General features: G+C 35.9%; 1 protein-coding gene across 10 annotated transcripts in view; it reads left to right on the forward strand.

Annotated features, from left to right (window-relative positions):
- The window catches only part of STAG1 (STAG1 cohesin complex component), a 425,728-nt gene that overhangs the window by 137,726 nt on the left and 260,699 nt on the right, over window positions 1–27,303 (forward strand). For all 10 annotated transcript variants that reach the window (XM_082690738.1, XM_082690746.1, XM_082690747.1 and 7 more), the window contains one exon: window positions 18,932–19,096. In XM_082690738.1, the coding sequence (XP_082546864.1) occupies window positions 18,932–19,096 (165 nt within the window). The remainder of the gene's footprint in view (window positions 1–18,931; window positions 19,097–27,303) is intronic.

Here is a 27,303-nt window from a genome sequence, read left to right on the forward strand (position 1 = left end):
CAGAGTTATTCATATGTCTATTGAGTTCTTTCCTTTAGAAATTTAATGGGGCCACAATGTTTAAAAAACCAAACTACCAAGCTGCCTATCCCCCACCCACCTCTTTTCCATAACAGTGTCTTCTACCCTTTAGTTGCTCAGGCTTTAAAGCTGTAGTCATCTTAGATGTTTTCTTTCTCACCTGTATTCAGTATATCAGCATATCCTGTCTAATCAGTTTTCAAATAGAGTCAGTAATTTTTTACTACAAAACTGGTTTAAGCCACCATCATATACTTTTTCTGAATTCTGTTAGACTTGCACCTTATATTAGAGCCCTGTCTCATCTTGTTGTCACATCCCCTATAGGCGGTATTTTAAATTGCAAATTCTCACTCCTACCAAGGAGACTTACACACATGGAAGAAGGTGATTGTGTGTGTGTGTGTGTGTGTGTGTTCCCCTCTTTCCACAACACTTGATTTCTAACATAATATACATTTTACTTATGTATTTATTGTCTGTCTCCACCTGGTAGAAGATAAGGTAGGGATTTTTATCTGCTTTGTTTACTGCTGTGTACTAGTGTCAGACTTTCAGTAAGTATGAATATATGAATGTTAATTTTGTTAAATTGTCACTCCCCCCCCAGTGTTTAAAATTCTTTTATTTTGAAATAATTACAGATGTAGAAAATTTGCAAGAATTTTACACAATTTTCTATGCAGATTCTTCATACAGATTATCCACATATTAGCATTTTGCTATGTTTGTTTTATCCTGTTTTTTCCTCTCTCTCTATACATATACATGTAAGTATATATTTTTATATATGTAAGCCTGTACAGTATCCCTCCCCCTTATCTACAGGGAAACCCCCGGGAATGCCTAAAATTGCGGATGGGAACAAACAGTATATATACTATTCTTTTCCTATATATATACATATCTAGGACAAAGTTTAGTTTTATTTATTTAGTTATTGAGACAGAACATGTGTTCACAGAAGTGAGGGTGAGGAGCAGAGGGAGGAGGGAGAGAGAGAATCTCAAGCAGGTTCCACGCTCAGAGCAGAGCCTTGCACTGTGATCAGTCTCATGACCCTGAGTTCATGACCTGAGCTGATAGCAAGAGTTGGATGTTTAACTGACTGAGCCTCCCAGGCACCGCAGTAAACTTTAAATTTATAAGTTAGGCATATTAAGAGATTAACAAAAACAACCAAAAACAATTAAAATAGTATACTATAATAAAAGTTATATGAATCTCTCTAAGAATATCTCATTGTAATGTACTCACATTCTTGTGATGATAGGAGATGAGAACATACCTACATGATGTGTATCATCAAACATTTATATTAAAAGTTATTCATTAATCTAACTCATACTGATGTAAACTATCTCACAAATACATTTGCCATGCTGATATAAACTATCTCCCAAATAAAATTTGCTAGATCTTTTGATCTTTTTTTAATCCTAAATTCTTAAAATTGGAGTGGGTGAGACAGAAAGATATGCTGTGTTTTGAAAGCTTTGGGTCTGTATTATAGGTTGGCCTTTCACGCAGCAAAATACACAGCATTGCCCATCTTACTGTTGATTATACTGATTATTAAAATTTTGAATATTTCCAAGTGGTGTAAACTTTTAACAATATGTTTTGAAATATTGATCATTTGTGTTTCTTTTCCAAATTGCCTATTTGTCATTTTCTATAGCACTTCTCTTTTTATGTTTCTAAGAAACAATAATCTCTTTATAATATGACTTTTGTTGCTTAAGCCTACACACTTGATCACATTCTGAAATGTACTCATCATTTGGACTTGTATCTCCTTTCTCAAACTAGCTTTGTTACCTATTATTAATTTTTCATGTAATATTTCTCCTCTTGACTGGGTTTTAGTTGGGACTTCCTTAAGTTTGTTAAAACTATCTCAGTTCTTCCAAGAACTCACAATTAAAATGTGAGTCACCATTGAGTTTCTTCATCCTCCCTTCCTTTCCCTCTCTCCTATATCTAATTAGAGTCTCATCTGATAAAATTTTATTTTACAGTGTCTTCTACTTCTGTTTCTTCTTTTCCTTTCCCCAATTTCATTTTTTTAGGTTTCACTTTATATGGGGTTTGAACTGTTACCATCCTACTTTTAGTAGGAAGTCTTTTTTCTTTTCAGTTCCATTTAAAAAAATAGAGTCATTGACCTTTAAAAAAGATTTTCTTAATTTATTTGACAAAGAGAGATATCACAAATAGGCAAAAGGGCAGGCGAGGGTCGGGGAGAAGTAGGGCCCCTGCTGAGCAGAGAGCCCTACATGGGGCTCGATTCTAGGACCTGGAGATCATGACCTGAGCCGAAGGGAGAGGCTTAACCCACTGAGCCACCCAGGTGCCCCATGTTGACCTTTTAAAAAACTTGTTCAAATAACAAGAAGTGCCTTTTTGTTTGACTTAACGTTGTTCTAAATTAAAACCTGATATTTTATTGTTTCCTTATTCATAACCTTTATTTCAGTCAGATACATTTCTTTGTCCTTCTCTGTGTGTAGGTGTCTTGTGCTTTCCCACTTCTGTGCATTAGCTCGTGGTGTTTGTTCTTTCTGGAATCCTTGCTTTCTAAATTCTGTTCATGATAGTTGTACCAATTTTACTGATCCATTAAGTCCCAGTTGGGAACTCATCTCTTCTGTGAAACTTTCTCTGGTTACCTGTTACTGGAAATTATTTGTCCTTTCATAGAACCCTTCCAGCATTTGCCTTAAACCAAATTGCCATGAAACGTTTCTTATATACTATAGTTTACTGTATTATGTTACAGTTATTTGTGTTCCTTGTTTTCTTTTAATTATTTGTATATACTGATTTCCTATTGTTATTCCAAGTATGTTTTATATACACTTTTGTGAAAGGGTAGGTATTATTGTACATTTGGTGCTTATGAGCAAATTCAGGTAAAGCATAAAGCTAATTTAAAACAGTTAGCTTTCAGTTACTATTAGTTGCTGTCTTTAAACAGTTTTACCAGATTTGTAGGTGGTCATTTAGATTAAGTAATAGATACTTTCAATAAAACATTTGTTCTTAACCCTAATACTTGATTACATCATTTTCACAAACATGTAGTGAAGGTTGTGTAGGTTTATGACATCATGAGCATATTTTCTGTGGAAGTTGTTACTTAGTAATTTTAGTCAGGCATTGTTTCCAATAATTTTGATTTCCTACATGTAATCATTACCATCTTGCTTTCGCACTCTGTCTCTGGAATGTCCAGCAGTGAAAACATGACTCTAGTTTCCTTTATTAGTAACCTATGGACCATGACATCTCTTACACTATTTTTAAAAATTATTTTTATTAATGTACATTGTATTATTTGCCCCAGGGGTACATGTCTGTGAATCATCAGGCTTACACTCTTCGTAGTGCTCAGTATAGCACATACCCTCCCCAATGTCCATAACCCAACCACCCTCTCCCTAACCCCCACACCCCAGCAACCCTCAGTTTATTTTGTGAGATTAAGAGTCTCTTATGGTTTGTCTTCCTGCTGATCCCATCATGTTTCATTTTTTCCCTTCCCTATCTCCCCAAATCCCCTGCCCTTCTCAAATTCCTCATATCAGAGATATCATATGATAATTGTCTTCCTCTGATTGACTTATTTCACTCAGCATAATACCCCATAGTTCCATCCACATCGTTGCAAATGGCAAGATTTCATTTCTTTTGATGGCTGCACAGTATTCCGTTGTGTATATATACCACATCTTCTTTATCCATTCATCTGTTGATGGACATCTAGGTTCTTTGCATTGTTTGGCTATTGTGGACATTGCTGCTATTGTGGACGTTGCTGCTATAAACATTCCGGTGTATGTACCCCTTCAGATCACTACATTTGTATCTTTAGGGTAAATTCCAGGGTGTGGTTGCTGGGTTGTAGGGTAGCGCTATTTTCTTTCTTTCTTTTCTTTTTTTTTTTTAAAGATTTTATTTATTTATTTGACAGAGAGAGATGACAAGCAGGCAGAGAGGCAGGCAGAGAGAGGAGGAAGCAGGCTCCCTGCCGAGCAGAGAGCCCAATGTGGGGCTCGATCCCAGGACCCTGAGATCATGACCTGAGCCGAAGGCAGCGGCTTAACCCACTGAGCCACCCAGGCGCCCCGGGTAGCTCTATTTTCAACTTTTTGAGGGAACCGCCTTGCTGTTTTCCAGAGTGGCTGCACCAGCCTGCATTCCCAGCAACAGTGTAGGAGGGTTCCCTTTTCTCTGCATCCACGCCAGCATCTGTCGTTTCCTGACTTGTTCATTTTAGCCATTCTGACTGGTGTAAGGTGGTATCTCATTGTGGTTTTTTGTTTGTTTGTTTGTTTTTGTTTTTTTTTTTAATTTTTTATTTTTTATAAACATATATATTTTATCCCCAGGGGTACAGGTCTGTGAATCACCAGGTTTACACACTTCACAGCACTCACCAAAGCACATACCCTCCCCAATGTCCATAATCCCACCCCCTTCTCCCTAACCCCCTCCCCCCAGCAACCCTCAGTTTGTTTTGTGAGATTAAGAGTCACTTATGGTTTGTCTCCCTGCCAATCCCATCTTGTTTCATTTATTCTTCTCCTACCCACTTAAGCCTCCATGTTGCATCACCACTTCCTCATATCAGGGAGATCATATGATAGTTGTCTTTCTCTGCTTGACTTATTTCGCTAAGCATGATACGCTCTAGTTCCATCCATGTTGTTGCAAATGGCAAGATTTCATTTCTTTTGATGGCTGCATAATATTCCATTGAGTATATATACCACATCTTCTTGATCCATTCATCTGTTGATGGACATCTAGGTTCTTTCCATAGTTTGGCTATTGTAGACATTGCTGCTATAAACATTCGGGTGCATGTGCCCCTTTGGATCACTACATTTGTATCTTTAGGGTAAATTCCCAATAGTGCAATTGCTGGGTCATAGGGCAGTTCTATTTTCAACATTTTGAGGAACCTCCATGCTGTTTTCCAGAGTGGTTGCCCCAGCTTGCATCTCATTGTGGTTTTGATGTGTATTTCTCTGATACTGAGTGGTGCAGAGCACTTTTTCATGTATCTGTTGGCCATCTGCCATCTGGATGTCTTCTTTGTAGAAATGTCTGTTCGTGTCTTCTGCCCGTTTCTTAATTGGTTATTTGTTGTTTGGGTGTTGAGATTGATAAGTTCTTTATAGATTTTGGATACTAGCCCTTTATCTGCTGTGTCATTTGCGAATATCTTCTCCGATTTTGTCAGTTGTCTTTTCCTTTACTGTGCAAAAGCTGTTGCTCTTGATGAAGTCCCAGTAGTTCATTTTGCCCTTACTTCCCTTGCCTTTGGCGATATTACTAGGAAGAAGTTGCTGCGGCTGAGGTCGAAGAGGTGGCTGCCTGGGCTCTCCTCAAGGATTTTGATGGATTCCTGTTCTCACATTGAGGCCTGTCATCCATTTTGAGTCAATTTGTGTGTGTGGTGTAAGGAAATGGTCCAGTTTCATTCTTCTGCATGTGGCTGTCTGGTTTTCCCAACACCTTTTGTTGAAGAGACTGTCTTTTTTCCATTTCCATTTCCTGCTTTGTCAAAGATTATTTCGCCATAGAGTTGAGGGTCTATTTCTGGGCTCTCTGTTCTGTTCCATTGATCTATGTGTCTGTTTCTGTGCCAGTAGAATACTGTCTTGATGAAGACAGCTTTGTAATAGAGCTTGGAGTCTGGAATTGTGTTGCCACCAACTTTGGCTTTCTTTGTCAACATTGCTCTGGCTGTTCAGGGCCTTTTCTGGTTCCATATAAATTTTAGGATTATTTGTTCTTTTCTTTGGAAAAAATGGATGGTATTCTGATAGGGATTGCATTAAACATGTAGATTGCTTTAGGTAGCATAGACATTTTCACAGTATTTGTTCTTCCAACTCATGAGCATGGAGCGTTTTTCCATTTCTTTGTGTCTTCCTCCATTTCTTTCATGCGTACTTTATAGTTTTCTGAGTGCAGAGTGTTTGCCTCTTCGGTTAGGTTTATTCCTAAGTATCTTATGGTTTTGGGTGCCATTGTAAATGGGATCGACTGCTTAATTTCTCTTTATTCTCTCTTGTTGTTTGTGTATAGAAATGCAACTGGTTTCTGGGCATTGATTTTATATCCTGACGTGTAAGTGAATTCCTGTATGAGTTCTGGCATTTTTGGCGTGGAGTATTTTGGGTTTTCTGCATAAAGTCTTGTATCGTTTGCAAAGAGTGAGAGTTTGCCTTCTTCCTTGCGTATTCAGACGCCTTTTATTTCTTTTTGTTGTCTGATTGCTGAGGCTGGGATTTCTAGTACTGTGTTGAATAGCAGTGGTGATAGTGGACATTCCTGCCGTGTTCCTGACCTTAGGGGAAAAGCTCTCAGTTTTCGCCATTGAGAATGATATTTGACGTGGGTTTTGCCTAGATGGCTTTGAGGATATTGAGATATGTATCCTCTGTCCCTACACTTTGAAGAGTTTTGATCAAGAAGGGATGCTGTACTTTGTCAAATGCTTTTTCAGCATCTGTTGAGAGTTTCATACGGTTCTTGTTCTTTCTTTTATTAATGTACTGTATCACATTGATTGACTTGCGGATGTTGAACCAACCTTGCAGCCCTGGAATAAATCCCACTTGGTCGGGGTGAATAATCCTTTTAATGTACTGTTGGAGCCTGTTGGCTGGTATTTTGATGAGAATTTTTGCATCTGTGTTCATCAAGGATATTGGTCTGTAATTCTCTTTTTTGGTGGGGTCTTTGTCTGGTTTTGGGATCAAGGTAGTGCTGGCTTCATAGAACGAGTTTGGAAGTCTTCCTTCCATTTCCATTTTTTGGAACAGTTTAGGAGAACAGGTATTAGTTCTTCTTTAAATGCTTGGTACCATTCCCCCGGGAAGCCGTCTGGCCCTGGGCTCTTGTTTGTTGGGAGATTTTTGATGACTGCTTCAATCTCCGTACTGGTTATGGGTCTGTTCAGGTTTTCTTTGTCTTCCTGGTTCAGTTTTGTTAGTTTATACGTCTCTAGGAATGCACCCGTTTCTTCCAGATTGTCAGATTTGCTGGCGTATAGTTGCTCATAGTACGTTCTTAAAATTGTTTGTATTTCTTTGGTGTTGGTTGTGATCTCTCCTCTTTCATTCATGATTTTATTAATTTGGGTCCTTTCTCTTTGCTTTTGCAGAAGTCTGGCCAGGGGTGTGTTATCAGTCTTACTAATTCTTTGAGAGAACCAGCTCCTAGTTTCATTGATTTGTTCTACTGTTCTTTGGTTTCTGTTCCATTGATTTTTGTTCTGACTTGACTATTTCTCTTCTCCTGCTGGGTTTAGGCTTTCTTCGCTGTTCTTTCTCCAGCTCCTTTAGGTGTAGGGTTAGGTTGTGTCCTTGAGAGCTTTCTTGTTTCTTGAGAAAGGCTTGTATCGTTATATACTTTCCTCTCAGGACTGCCTTTGCTGTGTCCCAAAGATTTTGAACAGTTGTGTTTTCATTTTCATTTCTTTGCTGAATTTTTTCAATTCTTTAATTTCCTGGTTCACCCATTCATTCTTTAGTAGGATGCTCTTTAGCCTCCTTGTATTTGTGTTCTTTCCAGCCTTCCTCTTGTGATTGAGTTCTCACTTCAGAGCTAGAACATTGTGGTCTGAAAATATTCAGGGAACGATCCCATCTTTGGTACTGGTTAAGATGTGATTTTGTGAGCCAGGGTGTGATCTAGTCTGAAGCGTGTCCCATGTGCACTAGAGAAGAATGTGTATTCTGTTGCTTTTGGATGGAGTGTTCTGAATATCTCTGTGATGTCCGTGTAGTCCAGTGTGTCATTTAAAGCCTTTATTTCCTTGTTGATCTTTTTAGCTTAGATGATCTGTCCGTTTCTGTGAGGGAGGTGTTAAAGTCCCCTACTGTTAGTGTATTATTGTCAATGTGTTTCTTTGATTTTGTTATTAATTGGTTTATATAATTGGCCACTCCCAGGTTAGGGGCATAGACATTTAAAACTGTTACATCTTCTTGTTGACCAGACCCTTTAAGTATGATAGGGTGTCCTTCCTCATCTCTTGTTATAGTCTTTGGCTTAACATGTAATTTATCTGATACTAGGATTGCCACCTCAGCTTTCTTTTGTTGTCCATTAGCATGGTAAATTATTTTCTACCCCCGCACTTTCAGATGGAGGTGTCCTTGGGTCTAAAATGAGTTTCACGTAGACAGCATATGGATGAGTCTTGTTTTTTCTAATACATTCTGATACCCTGTGTCTTTTGATTGGGGCATTTATCCCATTCACATTCAGGGTAACTATTGAGGGATGTGAATTTAGTGCCATTGTATTGCCTGTAAGGTGACCATTACTGTTCATTGTCTCCATTCCTTTTTGGTCTGTTACTTTTAGGCTCTTTCTTTGCTTAGCGGACCCCTTTCAATATTTTCTGTATGGCTGGTTTGATGTTTGCAAATTTTCTTAATTTTTGTTTGTCCTGGAAGCTTTTTATCTCTCCAATTTCAGTGACAGCCTGCCTGGATATAGTATCCTTGGCTGGATATTTTTCTCGTTATTCCTCTGAATATATCATGCCAGTCCTTTCTGGCCTGCCAGGTCTCTGTGGATAGGTCTGCTGCCAATCTAATATTTCTGCCATTGTATGTTATAGACTTCTTGTCCTGAGCTGCTTTCTGGATTCTCTCTTTGTCACTGAGACTTGTAAGTTTTACTGTTAGATGATGGGGTATGGACCTATTTTTACTAATTTTGAGGGGCGGTTCTCTGCACCCCCTGGATTTTGATGTTCCTTTTCCATATTAGGGAAATTCTCCACTATAATTCGCTCCAGTATACCTTCTGCACCCCTCCCCCCCTTCTTCAGGAATCCTGTTATTCTAATACTCTTTTGTCTTATGGTATCACTTATCTCTGGATATTCTCCCCTCATGGTCCAGTAGTTTGTCTCTCTTTTGCTCAGCTTCTTTATTCTCCATCATTTGCTCTTCTATATCACTAATTCTCTCTTCTGCCTCGTTTGTCCTAGCAGTTAGAGCCTCCATTTTTGATTGCACGTCATTAATAGCTTTTAAAATTTCAGCTTGGTTAGATTACAGTCCTTTTATTTCTCTAGAAAGGGCTTTTATTTCTCCAGACAGTGTGCCTCTAATAATCTTCCATGCCTTTTTTGAGTCCAGCTAGCACCTTGAGAATCATTATTCTGAACTCTAGATCTTACATATTACCAGTGTCGGTATTGATTAGGTCCTTAGCCATTGGTACTGCCTCTTGTTCTTTTTTTTGTGGTTATTTTTTCCATCATTTATCCAGATAAGAATAGTTGAACGAGAGAATAAAATACTAAAAGGATGGCAAAGCCCTCAGAAAAATACGTGCTAATCAAATCAGAGGAGACCTTAAACCGGTGGAAGAAAAAAGGGGGGGAAAATTAAAAAAATTAGACAAAAAAAAGAAATCTTAAAACTTGTGAATAGAACACATCCACTCACTCGATTTTGGGTATATTCTGTTCACTTAGATGAAAGTTCCTCCAAAAATTTTTAAGAAATTAAAACTTACATATATATAAAAATAATGGTAAACATGATGAAGGGATGGAATATGAGTGTAATGATGAAGATTAAAAACGATTGTAAAAAAGGAACTGAGATGAAAATTATTTCGAAAAAGATAAAAAAAGAGCATACATGATATGGGTGGAGACTGGAAGAAAGCCATGTGTTCGATTTAGAGTATATTTTGGTCTATTCGAACAAATTGTATCTGTAAATTTCGAAGAAAACTATATGTATAGAAAAATAAAATTAAATATAATTCAAGCGATGAAATATATGAGCATAACAGTGCTAATATAAAAAGATTTTTTAAAAAAGCTCTTATTAAGATAAAATAGTTTGAAAATGTTAAATGAGGAAAGATTAAATTAAAAAAAAAAGAATAAAAAAAATTTAACTTTGGAGGACTAAAGGATTATCGGGAAACACCATGAATTCTGTGTGCTACTTTCCCCTATCTCTGTAATTCTACAGTTCTTATTGATTGGTGAACTTGATTTTGGTAATGTTCTTGTTAATCTTCTGGGGGACGCTTGTTGTCGTGATTCTTAGATGTCTTTGCCTGAGGTGGAATTGCATCAACCTTTCCAGGGTCCAGGCTAAGTAATCTGCTCCTGTTTGCGCTCGGTACCTTTTGTTCCCTGAATGCTTTTTGTAAGGCTTTGGAGCACAGGAATGAAAATGGCGGACTTCAGTTTCAGTCCCAGAGAACCACGTGCTCCGTCTCCAGTTCTCATCGCGCCTTCAGAGAAAAGCAGTCAATCCCTCTTGTCTGCCTGGTCTCTGGCCCGTGCTCCGTGGACACCTTGCCTGCAACTGAGTGTTTCTGTCTGTGGCCCAGGGCCCATTTGAAGTCTCCAAACCCAGCAGATTTCTGGCACCCCTCTCGGAGGAGCTAGTAGGGGTCTCACCATATGTGTTATTTCTAGTGTCCCTGCTCAAAGAGCAGTGGTCTGACTGTGCCTTGGATCATGGTTTAAGGTAACCCCCGAACTGAGAACTTACTCCTCTTCCTTATCTCTGTAGTCAGCTTCCCCACTCCAGTACCTCACTGCTCTGCTACACTCAGACACCCCCAGCCTTTTTATGACTTTGCAGGTCCTGAGACCACACTGCTCCCGTGTAGTCTCCAATTCTGCTTAGCCTCTGGAATGATGTCCCTCAGTGGACCCGACTTCTGAGTTCTGATTTTGTGCTCTGATGCTCTACCACTTTCTGGGAGCAGGTCCCCCTGACCAGTGTTCCCATGGCTTTGGATTCACTTCTCCACGTGTCTTACCTTTCCAGAAAGTGGTTGATTTTCTCTTCCTAGAATTTCTTTTCTTCTTCTTTTCTACCTCTGATATGTTTGTACGTGTTCTGAATGATTTGATAACTAAGTAGCTGAGCTCCTGGGACCTGATGATATTTTAGTTTCCTACTCCTCCGCCATCTTGCTTCCTCCTCATTTACACTATTTTTAATGGATTGGAAGTATGATTAGTCCTCCATCACCCACTGTCAGCACTCTAATGGGATGTTGGAAAGTACATCTTAAGTAGTAAAAGTTACTTGAAAAAGTGTGTGGTAGTGTATGGAAGGATCAAATTTTTTTATTTATCTGATACATAGTAACTGACGAATAAAGAAGCAAGAGTTCTGTTGAAGTGTGAAAAAAAAATCCTTTCTCTTACCTTGTATTATGTAGATTCGATCAGTTTGATTTTTTTTTTTTTTTTTTTTTGCTAATGGTTAGGTTCTAGTTCTGCATATTTGGCAATGATACCACATAAATGTCACTTGAGGTCTTTAGCAGAATTCTGGAAAGTAGGGTAGGTGAGACTCAATAAAACAAGTCGTAGATGCTAGACATGGCTGCTATGTTGAGCTAGGTATTTTGGAAGAGATTTACTTGCTATTAATTGAAGAAAGATTTCCTAGCCAAGATGTTGTTGGGGTAAATAAAATAAGTGGATCTTGTTCCACCAGGGAGACTGTTTGTGTTCAGGATCAGTAAGCATTTATGGATGTCTTCTGAGCTAGATCTATGCCATCTATGTTGTCTGGCAGCCTCTTGTGGGAGACCCACTTAATGGTGCAGTATTCAAGGAAAGGCCTTCAGTCCCTGGGATAGGCTGATAATGGTAGGGCAGGATTCTAGCTTCATAGGAACCAGTTTACTCTCTGGGTTACTTAGGTATAAGTAATTTATAATTTCTGCATTAAGGCTCAGTTAATAAGATGGCACAGTGTCAGAACTGAAACAACTAAGCAAGCTGGTCTTGGGACATCATCTATTTCTTTCATTTGAGAGCACCTTGGATCCATGTTTAGGAATGAGAATACAGCTATATGTCACTTCACCTATGTGGCAGAAACGTGTAGGGAAGGGAGCCTGTCAAGTCACAAGTAGTTAAAGGGTTATGTATATATTATCACCCTTTAACCCACTGAGCCACCCAGGCGCCCCTATTATCACCCTTTAAAATAATTGTCAAAATTCTTCTGCTCATCCCCCACCCCCTGGCCAAACTTCAAAGAAACATCAAATTTGAGTGGGATAAGTGTAGTTACATGTCTGAGATGGGGTTTGTTTTCAGGACAGCAAAATTGTATTCTTGGGGTATAACCTTAAGATTGTATGTATCCTGTTGTATTATTATATTCTCTGTTCTTACTCTTTTTATTAGGGTCAGTTTTTCTGAACATCTTTTCTGATTGTTAGTGTCTGGATTTGGGACATGGGAAAGTCACTCTTGGGATAGTGGAGATAAAAGTGATAGAACCTTAGATAAGATCAAATGGATTTTTTTGTATTTATCCCCCCCCCCCCCCGACCATGACCCGTGCTAAAGGTTCCCAGGTGTGATACACACACATATGCAGGCTTACTTGTCATGGTGTTATTTGTAATTGTAAAGGATTCAGAATAAAGTAAATATAAGTCAGTGGCTTAGTGTCTAAAAAAGTTATGTCTATCAGTTCAATGCAACACTGCAGCTTTCAGAAAAGAAGTAAGCTCTTCTCTAGGACATACTATAGATTGACTGAAAATATGTGAAAATAGAATGGTGCAGAGCTGTGCATAAGTAACAAAATATTACAGATACATGGAAATATATATGCATTTTGTTTTTTTCCCAATTTTTCTTTTTATTTTGGTGAAATACACCTAAGGTTTGCCAACTTAACCATTTTTACCTGTACAGTTCAGTTGTATTAAATACATTCATGATACTGTGCAGTCATTACCACCATCTCTAGAACTTTATTCATATTTTAAAATTAACTCTATGAAAAATAATACATGGATATGCAGTGTTGGGCATAGAAAATATAACTGGTACTATAGTAAAAACTCTGTACAGTGACAGATGATAGATTTATTGTGGTGATTACTTTGTAAAGTGATCATGAAAATATAAATATTGACTCATTATTTTGTACACTTGAAACTATTATAAAATTGCTATACTTCAGTAAAAAAACAAAAACATAAATTCTACCCATTAAACAATAACTCCCTATTTTTTTTTTATGATTTTATTTATTTATTTGACAGAGAGAGATCACAAGTAGGCAGAGAGGCAGAGAGAGAGAGGGAAGCAGGCTCCCTGCCGAGCAGAGAGCCTGATGTGGGGCTCGATCCCAGGATCCTGAATTCATGACCTGAGCTGAAGGCAGAGGCTTAACCCACTGAGCCACCCAGGTGCCCCCTCCCTATTTCTTTTTTCCCTAGCCTCTGGCAAACACTTTCTGTCTCCATGATTTTGACTAAGTACCTTATTTAAGTGGAGTGATTTAGTACTTTTTTGTTATTGCCTTATTTCACTTAGTATGATATTCTCAAGGTTCATCCATATTGTAGATTGTGTTAGAATTTCCTTCATTTTTAAGGCTGAATAATATACTCTGTTGTGTGTCTATATCACATTTGTTCATCCGTTAATTCAACAATGGATACTTGGGTTGCTTCCATGTTTGAGCTCTTTTGAATAATGTTGCTGTGATGATGGCTGTACAAATAACTTTTTGAGACCCTGGTTTCAGTTCTTTTGAGTATATATGTATATATAGTCGGTTGATCATATGGTAATTCTATTTTTATATTTTTGAGGAACTGACATACTGTTTTCCAAAATGGCTATCCCATTTTACATTCCCATCAACAGTGCACAAGAATTCTAATGTTTCCACATCCTTTCCAAGCATTGTTTTCTCTTTTTTTGATAGTAGCCATCGTAATAGGTGTGGGGTTCCATCTCATTGTAGTTTTGATGTATATTTCCCTAATGATTAGTTACATTGAGCATCTCTTCTGTGCTTAATGTACATTTGCATATCTTCTTCAGAGAGATGTCTATTCAGATTATTTCCAATTTTCAAGTCAGGTTATTTGTAAGTTTTAGTAGTTCTTTATGAATTTTGGATATTAATCTTTTAATAAATCCTTCAATAAATAAATTTATTAATAAATAAATAAATCTTTCAATTAATCAGATACATGATTTGTAAATATTATTTTCCATTCTGTGAGTTGCTTTTTGCTCTTTACCCATTGAGTGGTTTTGGCACCCTTGTCAAAATCTGTAAACCATATAAGTGAGGGTTTGTTTTTTGGGCTCTTTATTATATTCCACTGCTCTGTATGTTTGCTTTCATGCCAGCACCACACTGTTTTTATAGTTTAGCTTTGTAATAAGTTTTCAAGTCAAGAAGTGTGTCTTCCATTGTTGTTGCTTTTCAAGATTATTCTGTTCGTTTGAGATCCTTTTGAGAGTCTCTATTAATTATAGAATGGGTTTTTCTATTTCTGCAAAACATGTCATTTGGATTTTGATAGAGATTACATTGAATCTGTAGGTTGCTTTGGGGAGTATTGTCATTTTAATAAAATTAACTCTTCCAATCCATGAACATAGAGTGGGTTTCCATTTATTTATTTCTTCTTTTATTCCATACATATTTCTTTGTTTATATGACATATAAGGAAAGAGTAGTAGTGTTTGTCTCTTAGGAAGGTAGATTGTGGATTGAGGGCAGGGGGGTGTGCAGCTTTCATTGTAGAACTTTAATTACCTTTTGAATTTTAGAACATGTAAATGTATTACTTATTTAATAAAGAAATACATTTTGCCACCTGTTTTCAGACATATACACACCCTTGTGTGTAGAGACACTTACGTGCTTGCACAATACTGAGGAAAATACCTGTGCTTCTGAAAAGTGAGCACAGAGACAAGACTTACTAGGAGCCAAAATCAGGAGTCCAGCTGTAAAGAATGAAAGCATGAAATGATGATGTTTTTAAGCAATTTTAAATTTATCAGCCTGTAAAGAAGGATCTGGTGCGGTAGATGACTGAACAGGTGGTAAATGATAGCCTTAGTTGCCATGCTTAGGAGTTTAGATTTTAAATTGGTGGTTAATGAGGGTCACTAAAGATCAGAGATTAAACAAGGAAGTAATGGGATTATGTTACATTATAAGAATTACTGTGATTATAGAATTAGAATAGCATGGGATCATTTAATAGAAATAGGATGTGAGCCACATCTGAAGCTTAATATTGTCTGAGTTACAAAAAATGGGTAATGAAATTAATTTTTGTGTATCTAAAGTTATTTTATCATGTAATCACTATAACATTGTAAGTGAGAGATTTTGTACGGTATTTTTCATTCTGAACTTCATGTCTTCACAATCTTGTGGATATTTTATGCTTATTGCAAATTTTTGTTTTTGACTAGCCATATTTTGTACGCTCAGCTTCATGAGAGTAGTGCTATCATGTTAGATAGTACAAATAGAGAGAGTCAGGATGTAGTCAGGAGACAATATTCTAGTAATTGCAGTAGAAAATTTAATTTGATGAAGAATTGTTAATTATTAAAAAGTCCTTAATTATTTATTATTCAGGAATTGCAAATTAAGACAACAATAGAATAACAACTGTATACCTATTAAAATGGCTGAAATCCAAATACTTGACAAGGTTATAAAGCTGTCAGTGTTACAGAGCATCAGGAACTCTTATTCATCACTGGAGGGAATACAAAATATTATATCTACTTTGGAAGATTGGCAGTTTTTTTACAAAGTTAAATATAGTTTTATCATATGATTTAATAATCATCCTCCTGGATGTTTACACAACTCATTTGGAAATTATGCCCACACAAAATGCTGCATGTGAATGTGTATTGCAGCTTTATTCCTAACTGCCAAGAAATGGTGACCAAGATGTCCATCATTAGGTTAGTGGATGACAAAATGTAATACATTCATACAATGAAATATTACTTAGAAATAAAAGGAAATTAGCTATTCAGCACTAAAAGACATGGATGAATCTTTTTATATATTGTTAAAGTGAGAGATACAGTCTAAAAAGGCTGCATACTGTGTGATTTAATTATATGATTTTAAAAGCCAAAACTATAGTTAAGATAAAAGAATTCATTGTTTGCCAAAGAGAAGTGGGAGGTTTGAATGGGAGAAGCACAGGGATTTTTTTAAGGTGATGAGATACCAGATTGTACATACATGATACTGCATTTGTTAAAACCCACTGAACTTAACAGAAAAAGTGAACTTTAGAAGTACAGATTTTATAAAGTCATGTAAGAGGTTAGGTGGATACCAGAAGGGAATGTAGAATGTAACAAAGCAGTCTACCTCTGTTTGAGGTGTTTGAAACAATGTTACTGAAGGGAATTGGGCAGGATGTTGCTGACTTAAATAACTTTTGAAATTAATCTGTAAGCCTAAAATCAAAGAAACTACATTGTATATGTAAGCAATGCAATCTAGTTAATAAAGTTGTTTCTGCTGGGGTGTGATTGAACAGTTTTTTAATGTTATACAGTTAGCCACTGTATAGTACATAATTAGGTTTTGATGTAGTGCTCAGTGCTTCATTAGTTAAGTGTACCACCCAGTGCTCATCACACCACATAAATAGTTCTAGTACTGCTATACGGGTATACTAGTTGGTGTCAGGTTTGTCACTGTTGGGTTGTGACCATATGGATTAATAAGGGGGATGATGCATTCATATGGTAATGGTTAGAGTTGGAGATAACTAGTATGAACTTATATTTATCTTAATATGGATAATAAATTATTAAATGCAGCAGTACTTACACTCAGTATCAAGGAGCAAAACCAAGTGCCCAGATCTTCATCTTTAATATCATTCTTCAGTAAAAGGAACCAGAGCTCCTTGGAGTATTGACTAGTTCCAAAAATTGAGGAAGGGAATACACAAGATGAGCCTGCAGAATATTGTGCTTCCAGAAGGTAACTAGTAAGACCCACACATACAAACACACACACACAGATGGAAATATGTGAAATGGATGAAGATCTCCCTACGGCCAGAGCTGAAACAGGTTGAAGAACAGAACTGTGTTGAATTATAACTCAAAGTATAAAGTAAGTTTGATGAGTCCACATTAGTTTAAATGATCGAATGAGAACAGATAAATCTACCTTACTAAAAAATTCTAGATATGCGTAAATACTCCCCCCGTGAAAGAGGTGGAGAATAACACCCCACCCCATAAATGTGTAATGGGATGTATGTAGTGTCTTTCTTCCAGAAATACAGAATGGAACAGGGTGGAAAAGTAACTTTAGAGTTGAGAAACATGACAGACACCACCTCAGTCAACTGATTGTCAGCTTCCTCAGTGATAAATTTTGTTGATAGTGTATACCTTTGATACAAGGTGAAAAAAAGTAAAACTTTCTCTCTTACATCTTCCTTTCCAAACCCTTAATCCCAATGTAGTGATAAGAAAAACCCATCAGACAAAACCCAGTTGAGAAACCTTTATAAAACACTTGGCCAGAAATCCTCACAACAGTCAGGGTCACCAGAAAACCAGGGAAAGCCTGTCAAAGCCAAGAGGAGTTTAGAGGCACATGACATAAATGTAATAGGGTGTCCTGGATGGGGTCCTGGAACAGAAAATGGCCATTAGGCAAAGCTAAGAAAATCTGAATTAAGTAGGGACTTTTCGTTAATCTCTCAATATTGGTTCACTAACTGTAGCAAATGTACCATACAAATGGTAAGGAGTTAATAATAGAGTAAGTGAATGTGATATATGTGGGAGTTTTCTGTACTGTCTTCACAGTTTTTTGGTAAATCTAGAACTGTTCTAAAAATAATTTACTTAAAAGTAAATAGTAAATTTATTACATATTAATCTGCACACAGAAATGATTGTAAGATTGTTAACCAAGAAGAGTTGAAAGAGTACTATGAAGAACAGAAGAACAGAAAGTGATGGGATCAGGTGCAATAAGTTGGGAGGGAAGCCCCTACATACCATACTTTGTAGTATTCCTCCCGTGCCCTTTAGTTAAAAAACTGAACACTGTAGCAGATAACAAAAAAGTTTACAGGTCCAGCTCCAGGATCATAATGTGGGACAAATAAGGGTAGATGTGAAGATGAAGAATACATTGAGAAGTTGATAACTGAAACAGACTGTTTTGATGGTAAATCCCTTAAAAGAGTATAAAGATTAAGAAGAAAAGATACTGAGTAGAGCCCTAAGTAATTCTAACAGATAAGAAATACAGGGAAGGGAAAAGATATCTGAAAGGAAAAGATGAAATCATGTGGCCTATTGATAGGGTTTCAAAACATGTCTATTACATTTAGCAACACTATTTTCATTGGTAAGCTTGGTAAAGCAGTAACTGTGATGAGTTTATATATGAATGAAATTTATGGGAATAATAATAGTGACTCATAGGTGATTCTGTCAAATATCCTTGGCTCAAAGGTTTGGACATAGATAAGGTGTTGGCTGATGTTGACTTTTAAAAAAAAAATGGGGGGCATGGGCTGGGATGTTAATTGAAGACTGTAAATTCCATCAGAGGCAAGAATGTTTGTTTATTGTTAGTATTTTTAGTACCTAGAACAGTCTTAAATATGTTCAACGTATATTGGTTGCATGACTGGATTTAAAAAAAAATACTCAAGGACTTCTATAGAGAGAGAAGTTGAATATGCAACTTTTCCAAGTAATGCTTTATTGAATAAGGTTTCTGAGGGAATAGTATCAGGAAGGTATAAAGATGGAGATGTCAAAGGGGACATGGTTAAAATATTCAGCATTTGCATTCTTGTTGTGCATAACATTTTTTAAAAAATTTTCATGTCTTATACAAATTACACTTTGCTTTGCAATTATTACTGAAAACAAATTGAGAAGCTTCCTTTGGTCAGAAATTAAATTTCTTAACCTGTAGTAGTGCTAAGTACTTTCCACAGGATGAAACATAATTGTGGTATTCTGCATAAAGCAAAGTGTACCCCTTATTTAATTTAATATTTTCCTCATCTTTTTATTCAGTCTACAAATAAGAAACCTCGAAAATCTCCAGGAGAGAAGAGTAGAATTGAAGCTACGATTAGAGGAGCGGGCCGTGGAAGAGCAAATGGGCACCCCCAACAGAATGGTGAAGGGGAGCCTGTCACACTATTTGAAGTGGTGAAATTGGGGAAAAGTGCAATGCAGGTAAATTTTAAGTGTTTTTGTTTTATTTACAAAGCAGTACTGTCAGTAATCTATGTGGAACCTTTTAAGTGACATTTACATATTTTTGCTGATTGTATAATGAAGTTTATCTTTAAAATTTTTCTTTGTTTTACGTAGTTACATCAGGAAAGACATTTTGTTTAATGGTAAAATGCACTTTAGATTACAGCGTACTGAGTTAAATGACTTGTATATAATAGCTGCCTGAGAGAATTTTTATTGCCTTACTGTATATTTTTAGAATCTGACTTACTATAAGTAACATATGTGTACTGAAGAATATTTCAAAGACGAAAGGGTATAAAAAAAGGATTCTTAAGTAGTGAGCTAGGAATAACCGCAGTTAATACTTACAGTTATTTGGTGTATGTATGTGATCTTTTATAACCTTCCTATTCTCTCTTCTCTCTCCTCATTCACTTAACAAACATTATTAAATATTCTGTAAGAGCATATAATTATTGGCTTCTTACTAATTGGCTATAAGGATAAATCACAGTTATTTTACTGTTCTTTAGTGTATCTTTTCATTTTTTCACTGTTACAGAGTTTATTCATTATTCATCTTTATCTCTTTACCTCTTTTTTTCATTTTAAAACACTAGAGTTAGGGGCACTTCCGTGACTCAGTTGGTAAGTGTCTGCCTTCATTTCAGGTGGTGATGTCAGTGTCCTGGGATTGAGCCCCGCTTTGCTTCTCTCTCACCAGCTCTCCCTGGTTGTGTTTTCTGTCTCTTACTATATCTGTCAAATAAATGAAATAATATCCTTAATAAAAAAAAATACACTAGGGCAAAATTTTTGGTGAAAGGGTATTTCTTAACTTTGTGATACATAAATATATTACTCTCCAAAAAATTTCACTAGTCTGTCTTTCACTAGAAGTGTGCCTAGCAACTGGACACTTTATAGTTAGGAATCAATTATAATATACCGAAAAATCACATTTATTTATTTATTTATTTATGATTTATTTATTTATTGGGTGGGGGACGATCAGCAGGAGAGTGAAAGAGAAATCCAAGCAGACTCCACACTGATCATGTAGCCCGACTTAGCTCTTGATGTCACAGTTCTGAGATCACCACCTGGGCTGAAACTAAGAATTGGAGGCTCAACAGACTGCATCACCCAGGCACCCCTTAATTTATTATTCTAATGTGCATTTCTTTGATCACCAATGATTGATAAAAGTCAGATATTTGCATTCTCTATTTATTTGCTCATTTTTGATAGTACCTTTTTAGTTTCTTTAAAATTAATGTAATTTGTGAAACAGGTTTACTTTTAGAAATTTTCATTTTTTAACCTGTATTTCCTTTTGCATTTCTTAAGGGGGTTCAGCTTTTACTGCTTTTTTTGCATGTTAACAGATTGATATGTTAGGGATCTTGGAATTTGTGTGGGAGGAGAGGTGGGGCAGTGTGATGATGCCAATGGTAAAAGAAATAGAAATTTCCAGTTATTTGAAGCAGTGGACAGACTGTAAATTACATAAATATGATTTTAAAATAATGACCCTTAGCCACAAAGCTGGATAGTTTCCTTATTATACTTTAGTAGAAAAATTGTTACCAAGTTATAAGTATCTTATTTTTGAGGTCTACTTTATGGTTTTCCACACTTAAGTGGAAACACAAGCAGAAAATTGAAGAAAATTTATGTCTTACCATTATTTTATTATATTTTTAAAGGATTTATTTATTTTAGAGAGAGAGAAAGAGAGCATGCTAGTGTGAGCCCAGGGAGGGACTGAGGAAGAGAATCCTCAAGCAGATTGCCTGCTGAGTGCACAGCCAACTATGGGACTTGATCCCAGGATCCTGAGATCATGACCTGGTCTGAAACCAAGGGTCAGACACTTAACCAACTGAGCCACTCAGGAACCCCAAGGAAATTTTTTTTATGTATAAATTTAAACATTGCGTTTCAGTACTTTGCTTTCATTGTTTTCATGTAAAAATTTTTTGTAAGATATTTGTATATATAAAAATAATTTTAATGTATACTGTATTAAAGCTTAATCCAGCTTTTTTAATTTTTTAATATTTTATTTATTTATTTGACAGAGGGAGAGAGATCACAAATAGTCAGAGAGGCAAGCAGAGAGGAGGGCGGGAGCAGGCTCCCTGCTGACCAGAGAGCCTGTTGCGGGTTGATCCCAGGACCCTGAGATCATGAACTGAGCTGAAGGCAGAGGCTTTAACCCACTGAGCCACCCAGGCACCCTCAATCCAGCTTTTTAAAAATATGAAAAATATCTTTAATATGAACAAAATCTAGTATAGTATTTGAAACAAAACAGTGACTAATAGAAGTTTTTTCTTTTTCATCCACTGTATTCTCTATTCTTCATTCAGATTAGTCTTCCCGAATGCTATTTCATACTGTCACTCCTTGCTTAAATTCTTAAATTCTTTTGGATTCACATTTTGTGAAAGGTTAAAATAAGTAGTTCAGCCCCTAGTGCTTTCCGTTATTTGGTTTTAATCCACCTTTTCAACTTCTTCTCGCTATTCTTCTGTTTTTCTCTATTCTTGTGCCCCAAACATTTTCTACTTCACTATAATTTTTTGTTAGTCGCGTACATTTTTGTTTCCTATATATATTCACATCTACAAACTTCTGTATATATATTTTTTTCATTGAGCATTCTATTATGGGCATTTTTCCTGTGACATTACCTTTATATTGTTTTGTAACATGTCTCGGCCATAACTTACTTATATAATTTTTACTTGGGCTCCTTTGTTCTTAAAAGAAGTAAGATATAAACTACACTACTAAGACTAGTTTACTATTCATGTAAACTAGGTTAGTTTTATTCTATTAAAAATAGCACTTCTTTGAATATTTAGATATCCATCTAAAATGTGTATGTGGGAATGATTTTGTAACATAAATTCCTGAAAGTAGTTGCTGAGTAAAGGGAATGCATGTTTAAAAAATTGGTGTTTCTTTTATTGAAGGTGGCACACTAATCTCACTGTTTATTACCTCCTCATTTCAAACATAAAGTAAGAATAAAATATTAAAAAGAGAATACAGACACTATTAAAGAGAACTAAAAAAGACAGACACTAAAAAAGAGAATACAGAAACTAAATCTTTATGTGTTTAAAGTCTAAGATAATCTACAATGATGAAGAGGATTGGGTTTAGCATAGAGAAGCAGGTACTTGTAGGCAAGAATTTGCTTCTTGTATGTTAAAAGGACTAAAACTGGGCACCTGGGTGGCTTGGTCATTAAGCATCTGCCTTTGGCTCAGGTCATGATCCCAGGGTCCTAGGATCGAGTTCCACATTGGGCTCCCTGGTCGGCAGGAGGTCTGCTTCTCCCTGTCCCACTCTCCCTACTTGTGTCCCCCCCCCCTCTCTCTGTCAAATAACTAAATAAATAAATCTTTAAAAAATTTTTTTAAAAAAGTCTAAAACTGCTTCATGAAACATAGAGGAATAGAGTCAGGCTTATACCTACATGAAGCCAGGGCCTAATATTAGTCTCCATGCTTGTAAAGGAGACTAAAGAAAGCCACTGATCACTGCTGCATTGGCCAAAGCTTATGTCTAGGGTGATCATATATCTCAGGTTACCTTTGAGACTCCCAGTTTATGCTTTTTTTAAATGTAGTTATTAATGGAGACTCTGTTAATACTCAAGAGGGTCCTTGTTTGGATAATAACTTAATCTAAAATCTCATTTGTGGGAAATCAAAGGGAGAAGACAGACATAGTCTTAAAACCAGGACTTGAACTGAGATGTCTGCTTAACTAAGTTGGTGACTGTGTCTATAAAAATTCAAAATACTATCTTAGAGCAAGAAGTTCTAAACCTGCATTATATGATCTAGTTCTGCAAGGGAGTGACAGGATAAGCAGAGATAATCAAAAAATTTTAGGCGGGGAGGGATGAATAATAAAAGAAAGAAATAGCATATTTAAGGTGCCAGAGAGATGAAAGAAGAAATTGTATCTGGTACCAAAAAGGGGGATAAATTTAATAAATTTGTTTTACTGAGGGAAAGAAGCTATAGTAGATGTCATCAACGGGAGAATTTAAGACTTGACAGCCATTAGGCATTCATTTAGAATGTAGTCCAAAGAAATAAAGAATTAATTATGAAAGAGCAATTGCATGAGTTTGGTATGGATTGAAGCGTTCTAAAATATGTCAGAGGAAGATATCAAAGGGAATAGAAGAAACATTGTTTTGAAGAGATAATTTTGGAAAATTTTCTCAGGCATATTTCCTCAGATCCCGAGTTTGTTCTCAGAAGTGAGCAGGTAAGTGAAGATAATTACCTACCTAGGTTTTAATAGTAGAGTATAACTATAGAACATGGAAGGTTAAAAGAAAGTCTTAAAATATTTCAGCAAGGAATACTTGATCCTATTGTCTGACCATAGTGATAGTTGAAATAATGTTGAAATACACAAAATAAATTCCTCTTCTGAATTATACTTAAAAGTATCAGAAGGTCCTTTTATAATGTGATAAAGAGGAAATACACAGGGTTGATATGTGAATGTTAGTGAAAGTACTGTTAGTAAAAATACTGGGGCTAGCTAAAGCACTACTTGGATAAATACAAGTCTTAAATATATTAGTATTAGCAAAAGCAGTAGAAACTAGAAAAAGAGCAACCTAAATTAGGAAGAAAGAAGAGTAATTAGGAAAGGGATAATTAAAGTAGAAATGGAAATTACAAAGAGAAAGAAATTGTAGAAAAGGTCAGCTAAATAAAAATATTAGCGATTGGGGTCAATACATTTTTAAGACCTAGAGGTTTTTATCTGGATAAAGGAGGTTTACTATCCAGGGATAGTTTACTATTAACAAATATTTTACTATAATATACCAGATAGTCATGTTACGGTAGGGGGAAAACCTATCCTTATCTGAAATTATGTGAAGTGTTTAGAAAAATTATTTGATAGAGTTTAGGTGATAATTGTGATGAACAGTACTCTTGGTGAATTAGGAACAAGCGGGAAATTCCTTTGTTTGCTAAGGAAGATAACAAAATTATCCATATTTACAGAATATATAATTGTCTTTGTGGAATTTTCAGGATATAAACTATTAGAACCAATAAAAGTGTTCTGCAAAATTCCATAGAGAAAATAGACATTAAAAGAAAAATCAACCTTAAAAAAATAATCAGCCCTCTGTAATAGTCTATTAGAACAATGTAATAGGAGATAAGAGCCCATTCAAATAAAGTGCTAAAGATGAAATAATAAAATTTTGGCTGTAACACTGTAAAATACTGTGTCTCACTCATCAGAGTGAATAACATTAAAATGGTGGATGAGGGGCACCTGGGTGGCTCAGTGGATTAAAGCCTCTGCCTTAGGTTCAGGTCATGATCTCAGGTTCCTGGGATGGAGCCCTGTATTGGGCCCTCTGCTCAGCAGGGAACCTGCTTTCCCCTCTGCCTGCTTCTCTGCCTACTTGTGATCTCTCTGTCAAATAAACAAATAAAATCTTAAAAAAGGTTTATGATACTAAGTCAGTAAGACTGTAGGGTGCCAACTATTGGGAGTACAAATCTGTTCTAACCCCTTCAGAAAAAAGTTTGGCAATATTAAGAAAAATTGACCTGTCCAGTTTTCATTCATTTGGTAAATAGTTAATGAATGCCTACGTTGTGAAAGTGACCTTTGGTTTTTTTTTTTTTTTTCCTTCGTTGTTTTTCCTTTTTCTTTCTTTCTTTCTTTCTTTTTTTTTTTTACTGAGAATACTTTGAAGAAAAGCAATTCAGTTCCTAGATGTAACCTCTAGAGAAATTTTCGTGTATATAAAGGAGGCAAATAGAATAATTTTTATATTTGTTTTGTTTATAATAGCAACAAAATTAGGAAGAGCCTAAACGTGTATGAATAAGATAATTGATTAATGTGGTATAATGAAACAACTTAAATTTTCTGTAGTGATTGAAATTGCATGAACTAGAGCTTTAGATACTGTTTTGAGTCTATTTCAGGAATGCAGTTTAAAGGACAAAGCAAGCTTCAGAATGATGCATAATACATTGTACCACTTAAGTATAAATACATAAGATAACTTGAAATCAAGTTTATGATATTGTTTGCTTAGAGAATGGGATCAGAGAGGGGTATGTGGGGTACGACAATGAAAACTGAAAAAGGAGCAAAAAGAAACAAGTTTGGTTGTAAAATATTAAGTGTTATTGAAGCTGGGTGCTCTTTACCTTGTCTGTCTTATTTAGTTTATTATCTGAAGTAGAGACAGATAGGTGTTTCTGAAATACTTCCCCAAACGAAGTCTTTAGTCAGTATGTTTGGAAAATGACTACATCCCTTTCCCTTTGGAAAGGTACAAAATGTGAAGGCTTTGATAAGTTTTGTATTAAAGTACCTGATTTCTTGTTTTTTGAGCATCCCACAAACCGTTGATTCCTACAACTATTTATGGCTTTCTGTCTTGTCTTTTCTCCCTGTCAGAATTGTAGAGTCCATTCACTAGCTAAAATAGGTGCTTATGCATCTCCTATAATCAGAGGCTTTATATTCAGAACTAAAACCACAGTTCTGTCCTCATGGAATATAGTCTCATGGGAAACAGATGTTGTAGAATACTTTAGTAGGAAGATAAACAGGGTGGGTTGAAAACATGAAAAATTCACTTAGGCCTGTCTAGAGAACAGGGTCATGGAAGGCTTGCTGAATAGATAAAACTTGAACTGATACTTGAAAGATGAGTGGGAATTAGCTAAGCAGCAGTGAAGCATTTCTTACTGTAGAAACAAGACATACAAAGATGAGATCTATACCTTTTTCTGTAGAGGGCATATGATACTGTAGTAAAAACAGAGCTCAGAGTAAGGTTATATTGTGAACATTGAGTGTTCTGATAGGGAAGAAAGACAAAAAGAGCCATAAATAATTGTAGGATGTTTAATAAAAGCAATCAGGTTCTTTAATACAAATCTTACCAAAGGCTTCACATTTTCTTTCTCTTGAAAGGAGAAGGGATATAGTCATTTTATAAACATATTTACTATAGAAGACCTTTTTGTGAAATTGATGGCATTTTAGAAGGAAAAGATGAGTATTAGTATTGGATGAGTATTAGATAAGTATTAATTAGCATTTTTAGAAATACTTTTCTGGGTGCAGTTTAGATAATGATTTGGAGGTTTTAATGATTTGGAATCAGACTTCTTTCACTGATTTAGTTTTTTACTGATTCAATTGGGAAGAAACACATGTTTAAATTTATAGAGTATCAAGATGAAATGACAGAGTCTACAAATACTAAGGCTATGAAGTGATTCTGAAAGATAAAAGGAAGGAATCTAAGCTCATTGCTAGTTTGACTTGGTGATGTTCACCAAAAGAAAATTTTGCATGAGCATTGGTGTTGGAGGATGGATATGGAAATAATTTGGTTTGGACATTTTGACTTTCAGATATATGACATGGAATACATGTTGAATTTTGGAACATTCATGTTATTTACTTAATCTAACTTTTATTGTTGTAGTTATGGGCTTAGTAAGCATTTAAATGAACTAATCATTGGCATTTGAATTTTGTACCCTCAGGTATTGACTGAAAAAGTTGGATTATAGTTTATTCATTCAAAAATTCATTAAAAGCCTGTTTCAGGCATTGGTTTAGGTGTAAGAGATAGTAGATGAACTAAACTTCCCTGATCACTTGGATTCATCAACTATCTAATCATGGGAGGGAAAGGAAAACCTCTATAGTGATCAAATAATTTGTTAATATGCCATCACAAAGCAATGATTAATACTAATTGTCTTAGTATGCTACTACTAATAATAAGTTCTGTGACTAGAGATTGGAATTAGAGCATAAATGAGGTATATCTAATGACAGAATTTAGTCTTCTGTTGGCCAGGTGACTCTGAAGGGAAAACTGGTTTTGTCCTTTTAATGATTGGAAAAAGATAGAGGTATCTTAGAGGATAGGATAGTCTGTGATGAGTCATTCTCTCTTCCTTAGAGAGGAAGCTTTGTTCTTTGTAAAGAAAACTTGAACTTTTAAGGGACATTGATTTCTTCTAGTCCCTAGCTTACAAATGGGGTTGTTGCCAAATCTCAATATATAAAATACAGAGGAATTCTTCCTCAAGATTTAGCTGGGTGCATTTTACTCTGTGACTACAGCAAAGAAAGTGAAAAAGCACCTGTGA

The sequence above is a fragment of the Mustela nivalis genome (genome assembly GCF_964662115.1).
Source record: "Mustela nivalis genome assembly, chromosome: 1".
Classification (NCBI taxonomy): Eukaryota; Metazoa; Chordata; class Mammalia; order Carnivora; family Mustelidae; genus Mustela; species Mustela nivalis.